Consider the following 8,129-nt stretch of genomic DNA (forward strand, 5'->3'; position numbering starts at 1 on the left):
TTTTAATTTTGCATTTTATTCAAACAAAAAAAAATTTATCTAACATAATCTATTTAATTATATTTCTAAATTTATAAAAACATAATTTTAAAACATCAATAACATATTTTACTTTTACCAAAAAAAATTAATTAAAAATAGCGTTTTTTTAGCTTACTGTAATCATTATAACCTCGTGTACAAACAACTGATGTAATAGCTTAAATTTAAATAATTTTGACAAATTAATAAATTTAGAAAAATTTCGTATTCAAATTCCAGTTTGGACCTTCCAGCGTCGTTGTTATCTTGACATCTAGTGGTGTTGGGTTGGTGTTGATTTATTGTGTGTTTACATGTAACAATAAAATAGAAGCCACATTCGATGAATTGATAATTTACTTCACAACAGATGGCTCGTAAACACTCGTAGTTTTTGATGAAGAGCGTCCGGGTCGTCCAAAAGAGGTTACTACTGAAAAAAACATTGAAAAAATCCACGATGTTGGATGAGACAGCAGGGATCACAAACATATCATTTGAGCGCGAAGCGAATATTTTATATGAATATTTGGGTATGATAAAGCTTTCGGCAAGATGTGTGCAACGTTTACTCACAATTGATAATTTAGCTGACTGTAAGCGTCGAGTTGTGACAATTAATGAATAATGGTTCTATTACTCTACACCGGAACGAAAAAAAAACATGCCAGAGAATAGGTAGAGCCCGGGGGTAGTGCTCCCAAACTACCATATTCCGTATTTTGTGATTCAAGTGGAATAATTTTCATAGACTATTTGCAAAAAGGAAAACAATGACATCACACTTCTTTTGGGTATTATTAGATCGATTGAATAAAGAAATCAAGAAAAAACGATCACATTTGTTGAAGAAAGAAATGTTCTCCTTTTCTGCAGGATAACACATTCGTTCAGACGTTAATGAAAACCTTGGCAAAATTAAATGAATTACGGTACAAATTATGTCCTTACCCACCGTATTCTCCAGATTTGGTTCTCAGTGACTATTACCTTTTTCCAAACTTGAAAAGATGGCTCTAGGGAAAGAGATTTGCATTAAATGATAAAATTGGAATGGGAGAAATGGAACTGAGCTATATTTTGAAAGGCTTGATAAATTATATCATTTAAAAGATATCCAAATGTTGAAAGATCGTTGGATTCGGTGTCTCTGGAGCTAAAAGGGGACTCTATTGAAGCTTAAAATATAATTTCCCAAAAAAAAAGCATTTTTATTACTTATGCGGGGTATTTATCAATCCAATTAGTATTATTTCGTTTCTATTTTTTTTCCTGCGTTTGTTTTTGTGAATATAGAAAAACTATGCATTTATAATAAATAAATAATTAATATATTTTTCCAACATGAAAGCAATTATAAGAAATTTGGTCGGACAACTAAAAATTTTTATATGAAGAATTTTTATTTGATTAAATTACTATTATTTTCTGTGGAATCATCGTTTAGTTTAATTTCATTTAAAGCCTCTGAGGATTGAAAATCCTGGTAAAAGTCAGTTTCCATTTCACTGTCCTCAAGTTTCTCATCTGATCGTTTTTGAAGACGTAACTGCTAAATTAGATAGGGTTTTAATGTTTTAAATATTTTAGATTAAATTAATTCCGTTCAGGTTACCTCTTCTTCATCGGGTACAAATATTCGCAAAGGAGTATTCGCACCAAGTTGTTGTTTGACTAACCGTTGATGCTCTTCAAAAGCGGATGCAGCAGCATCTATAGGTTGATTGATTTGTTGTTGTTGGTGTTGTTGTTGCAACTCCAATAGATGATTTTGTTGCTGTATAAGTAGTTGTTGATGTTCTTGTTGCTCTTGCGCTATTTGTTGGTTGCGTGCCTCTTCTTCTGCATAAACTTGTAACAATTGAGATGAGTCTTGGGCATTTTTATAATAATTTGAAACTGCAAAACCATTTTCCGTTGCACTATTAATAGAAATTCCGTTCGGCAAATGCAAGGAACTACTTTGGAAAATTTGTTCCTCTCCTAATGAAGGTGCTGCTATTAGAGCAGCAAATTGTGGTGCAGAATCTAACACAGGATGAATATTATTGTAGGGATCCTTCGCGGCTTGAAGAATTTGACCGTTGCTCGCAACTTCTTGTGTTAAGTCAGCGTTGACATAACCTGCCTCAACGACATCTTCATTAGGTTGGAAAAGTTGTTGTTTGTGTTGTGAGTAAAGATTATTCGATTGCGTAACAAGATATGTCGGGTTGTATATGGGTATCGGTTGCACAGCTGTTACGTACTGTTGAAGTTGTATTGGGTATATTTCGGATGTTGGCACATCTACGTGTTGTCCACCAACTATTTGCAGGATAGGCTGAGCTGGAGTTACTATATTATTTTGAACATCCCCTGGCAATGGCTTGTTATTACTTGGTTGATTAAACGGTTCAACGGCAGGACGTATCTTAGATGTTGGTAAAGACGGATCTGGATCAGGTGCAAAAAGTTTTTGCGAACCAGACAATGGATCAAGAATAGTCTGATCGTTAGTGTTATCCTCTATGACTTTATATTGATTGTTGTTGTTGGTATTCGATTGATGGTAAGGTTGTGGTTTGGGGGATTCAGGAGCTAAGTATGTTTCTTCATGGTGTAACTGGTTATCATGTATTATAGCAAGATTTGGTGCAGGAATGGTATGAATAGGAGCGAAGTGATTAGCAACAAAGTTCACATGTGATTTTAACTAAAAATATTTAAGAAACGTAGCATTAATAAGTAAGCTTCAGTATTAATAGGTTGAATATCTATTGTGGTATCACCGACTAATAGATTTATGTGTATACTTGCATAAACAATACTTACAGGTAATTTTTGTACGGCAGTACTATCTAGAATTTGGGAAAATGCTGGCTTTTCGTATTTAAATGGTTTAGTGTAGAGTGGGGACGGTTTAATCCATTTAGTATTGCTGGATGGTAATTTAATCTTAATTGGTTTGCGCAAAGATGGCTTTGTTAGCAGTGGACCATTTTGAAGATATACAGGAGCTGTTGATATTTTAAGCGGACGTGGTCCTCTAAACCGGGTAAGTTGTTGTTGTGCATAGGAGCGTCCTTTAAGAACCAAAGGAACCGGCTGATCACTGCGTATCTGCACTACTAAAGTTTTTTGCTTTACGCTGGGACTATGTGCAATTTGTTTGCTGCTTTTACCAAGTTTTGACTGCAAATTATGATGGAAAACTAATGGCCGTTTTAGATTCGCAGGTTCACAACACACACACAGAGTAATGGCAAAGAACACAGAGAGTAGAAGAAGCTAAAAAAAAGAATAGTTTCTTTTCAGAATATGAACGTAATTATAAAGTATTTGAATTGTCGAACGATATCGAGAATATTTATTTTAATCATACAAGGTTTAGTAATTTTATATATGTTGAGAATAAAGTATATATATGGCTAAGTGAATATGTGCTGACACATGCAATAAGAACAGAGAAGTTAAAATATCTAAAAATACTCAATTCTAACTACCTAGAAATTAAATTTATTTTTGTAAAGAAGAGAAAGTTAATTAATGATGCAATCTATCATCCAGCTAAAGCTTGATAACACCATCATGCAGCTTATAATCAAGCTGAAATAGCTTGGTGTTATGCTACCGTCCCGTCGCAACTTCATGCCCCATGTTGAGTATGTATATAAGCGCGGTTTAAGCATACTGAACTAAAGAATACTTTTCGAAGGCACAACCAGCACATCTGCAAAGTTGAACTGCTCTGCTATAAACAACTTATTCGCCCCTTAGTCACGCACGCTTTCTCTATTTCTATTTTTTCGAGCGAAAGTTCCTTTGCTATTGCACCAATTACAAGCTCAACCCTAACGGCAAGCACTGTTGTAACTTCGTCCTTTTGAACTCTGCCAAAATCACTCGCATCGACAAGTATTTTTTCTCACTCGTCCGAAGGTACTTCACCCGGATATACAAAAACCCACCTGATATCTCAGCCCCCAGCACCTTCCCTGTGGACTTTGTTCAGGCCTTACGCCACAAACCTCCCCAATACCTTTCCCTTTCCTTCGATGAGTGGAACTCCAATCCCTCCATCAATCCCCTCTTCAACCCGATTACAGAGTTTACCACTAGCACTAGCACTCTTTTCACCATCACCTAATTTCTCTGCTTCACGTCTATGCTTTCTGGCTTAGATGAACCTATTTCTCTAGGTATTAAGCCTCTTATTCTAACCTCTCTACCTTTATTATTGAACGGGATGGAATGAAATGGAATCATCCTTACTCATTCCTAAGAGGTGTTTTTTGTGGGTTCAAGTCTCACACTGTCCACCTGCTGCAAAGAAAAAAGAAATTATGATGCAATTTATTCAGTGAGTCTAGCATAGCTACCATTAAATCCCTAACATTGTATTAAGTCTAAAATTACAGTAACTTACACAAGTAATAATTAGTTGATTTTTAAGTTGATGTAAATTAAAATAGGGTTTTTATTTCATTTCACACCGAAAATAAGAAAACGATTGTTATAAAACGAACTTACCAATACTGCAACAATATCAATTTCCTAACAGGTTTACTAATTTTTAAACTTAATATAAATAGGAATATATAATTTTATGTTTCTAATTTCAATAGAAATTATACAATATTTATAGAGATATACTTGCTTATTAAAAATAGTTATTTAAATAATATAAATTAATATTGTCAATATACAGTACCAACAGAAGAGAACATCTTTTCTTGAAGTCTGTAAAACTTAATTACACATAAGTTTATGTCAATAAGACAATTGAAATATATTCACGTTCGATGCTTTTCAATTAAGTTAATGGTGACCATATAAATTCAATTAAAAAAACTTCAATTCATTTCTTCATTCCACTAGTTTTAATGAATTTTTCAGTACGTACAATGCGATGTGCGCACAACAAAGAGCGGTTGTAATATTGTAGAACGAAAAAATGAAAGTAGAGTTTTACATTAAATTTTATTTACGGGTATTATCCTAAGCTTAGAAATTGGTAACTTTGTCGTGACTTCCAAACTGGAAGGCAAAGAGCGTTCGTTCCAAATGCTATGTTAGTAGCGTTAATGGCACGCACGCCACACTTCATTCGTCACTGTTGAAAGCAGTTTCGCTTTTTAGCGACACTTGTTAAGTCCAATTTAAGTGCGGGGACTAAACGAGTACCTTCATTACCGCCAATGTAAAGTCGGTCTAAATTATAGCTATGTTTCATGTATTTGTCGTACTACAGATGACTTACAACTATTTTAAATTGTTAAATAAATAAAATAAGAAAGTATTTGCAATGCATTTACAGTACGTCAAGTCAATGAGATTAAATGCGGTTGAAGTGAAATTGAAGCGAATACTATAATTTTGGTAAAAAAGTTTCCAATTCACAAATTCTTCATTTTCGAATTTAAACAACTCATGTACACATAATTAATGCGTTATTTTTATTATTATTGAATTTAACTAATTAACAAGAGCTTGATAATATTTGTTTATCTTTTTATTTTTGCCATGCTTTTTTAATTAATTAAGCAAAGTTTATTGACAGTTTTTATTTTGAATTTTTCGTTGCGAATATATAATAAAATATAGAATAATGTGGAATCAAATAGTAAAATATAACGAAAGTGAAATTAATTTACACATTTTAATGCTTATGTTACTAAAATAACATTATATATATACATATATATATAATATAAAGAGGTTTTTCGAACAGTAGTGAACTACAACAACAAAAATTTATTTTTATATTATTTTAATTAGTTGAATTTTTGGCTGTTTTTACAGCTGTTTCCAGTAATGTCAAATACTAGCGTATTTGTAAATAATTTTTTGAGACTGTAAGTGCCAGGAATCGAACTCTTATCCTGCCAAATTTACCTCTGAATTGTTATTGTTATTTATCTCTTGTGCAATAACATGAAGAATGTAAGAATATATTATATTAATATGTATTGAAATAATTCGAACAAGAAAGAATATGCAATTGTTTCTTCTGATGCAATCGGTTGAGTATATACAGTTTATCTAAACTGTAATGAACGCTATTTTTTGAGTATGTTAGATTTCTAAAATAATTTTGGATAAAATTTTCTATTTTTGATATAGCGAAGCGCACATTTTTTTTATTTAGTTTTATTATTTAAGGTATTAGATAACTAACAAACAAATTAAATTTAATTAGATTTAGGCGATTTGACGCAATAATAAATCAACTGTATTACATTTTAATCATTGAAGTCCAAAGATCACAAGAATTTTGGCGCTTTAGACGGCGTATTCGCTTAGGATTTATGTTATGTGTCAACTAAGTCTATCTTGGTGTAATTTGGCGAAGCACACATTGCAATGTTTATTTATTTACATAAATATTTGAAGTAATGTTAAATCCTTTTAACAAAATCCTTTTATCGGGTTTTATTCAATTTCCTACAAAGGGGGTAAGTATCTTCGTCAGCTTTTTTATTTTTGTTCTGACAATTAATTGTATGTTACATAGCGCTACCAGTACATTCAAAAATTTTTTTTAAAACTTTTACATTATATTGCACTAATTACCAGCTTAAATAAAATATAATATATTTTCAAGCTTAATTATTGGATTTTTTTCAGCCGTTTAGCAGCTGCAATTAGTGCATCGCCGATTGAATTGTAGCACGAATTCCATGAAGCACCTGCGGTAAATAATGGAGCGTTCGCTAGAGTTGTAATTTCTTTAGTTTTCTTTTTTAACACTTTTTTCAATTCGTTTTCATTGCCACAAATTGCAGCATAAATTGCACTGGCAAAACCTACTCCAACTTGTTCCGCTGGCTTATGATTTAGGAAAGCGCAGTTTAACGGCGTGTACCAGATTTGCAAAGCGAATACGGCATAAATGCAATGCTTACGATTCCATTAACCATTTATTTTATACAAATTTTTCTTGGCAAGCGGTAACAGGTAAGCAGCTTTTAAATTAATGTGGTCTTTTGACTTACCTTCATATTTTCGATTTAATTGAGGAGTAGGAAGAGTTCGTTGAATCAAGCCGGATTTTAAGTAAAAAGATATCCTTGCTATATCTGGTGCAGGATTTGAAGGTTAAGTAGGTCAAATGTTTTTATTCCAATTGCAAGTAGATAAAGACCAAAAGTGTAATTAGCGAAGTAATCACGTCAAACAACTTCATGACACAATTTGACACAATATGTGTGCAGTGCAGAGTTTTAATAAAACCACAATAAAATTTGTATAAATGTTTATTCTGAATGAATTTTTTTTTCAATGCACAACAAAAAACACTGATCAGTAATTTTTAAACCGCAACTATTGTATGATCACGTCGAAATTTCAAAGACGACTAAAAGAAATTTCATTACAAGAATCAAATAAAATAACCAGAGACTATGTTGTTGCTTGTCTGTCACTCGCATGTGCTACGCGCTGCTTTTTGCCGCTTTCGATTTAGCAAGGCTGTTAAAGCTGTTAACACAAAAAACAACAAACACAACAAAAACGAAGCAGCGAATAAAAATAAGCACACGTACGAAATTTTCAATCAAACCCAGTTTATCATTAAGCTATGCGAATTAAGAAGAAGCACCATTTCGTCATGAAGCTGCATTGCCAGAGTTGAAAAGCGAAGAAAGTGGTCAGCAACGTCAGCGTCGTCGCCAGCGTCATTTTGAACGTGCATGGATATGCAGCAGCGTAGCAATATTCGCAGTGTAACGGTAAGGCAAATGAAGTATAAAGCGTTGCACGTGTGTGTTTGAAATGAAATGAAAAATGAAAATTAAAAACAATTATTTTAAAATAATTTTTGTAAGTGGGGCTTATATATACTTAACTACTTTGTATAGTTTTAAATAATTATTATACATAATTAAAAAGACGAAAGATTAATATTTCAGAATATTTAATATAAATGTTTATAAGCTTAATATTTATAAAAGCTTTAATAATATATAATATATTCATTCATTCATTCATTCATTCATTCATTTTGGAATAATTAGGATTATTAATAAGATCAGATGGTTACTTTTGAAAGGAACTGCTAAAGAAAAATATCTCTAATCAAATCCACAAAGAACACAAAGAGTTTGTGTTCAAACTTTATTTCACTT

General features: G+C 32.3%; 1 protein-coding gene across 1 annotated transcript; it reads right to left on the reverse strand.

Moving 5' to 3' along the window:
- Positions 1-1,334: 1,334 nt before the first annotated feature.
- Positions 1,335-7,515, reverse strand: LOC119681761 (myb-like protein P). The gene is made up of 4 exons (XM_038095036.1): positions 6,999-7,515; positions 2,836-3,291; positions 1,637-2,716; positions 1,335-1,570 (listed from the first exon to the last, which is right to left on the reverse strand). Exons 1-4 carry the CDS (start codon positions 7,002-7,004, stop codon positions 1,424-1,426), a joined length of 1,689 nt encoding a protein of 562 aa, XP_037950964.1. The 5' UTR covers positions 7,005-7,515; the 3' UTR covers positions 1,335-1,423.
- Positions 7,516-8,129: the final 614 nt, after the last annotated feature.

The sequence above is a fragment of the Teleopsis dalmanni genome, chromosome 2, assembly GCF_002237135.1.
Source record: "Teleopsis dalmanni isolate 2A chromosome 2, ASM223713v2, whole genome shotgun sequence".
Lineage (NCBI taxonomy): Eukaryota > Metazoa > Arthropoda > Insecta > Diptera > Diopsidae > Teleopsis > Teleopsis dalmanni.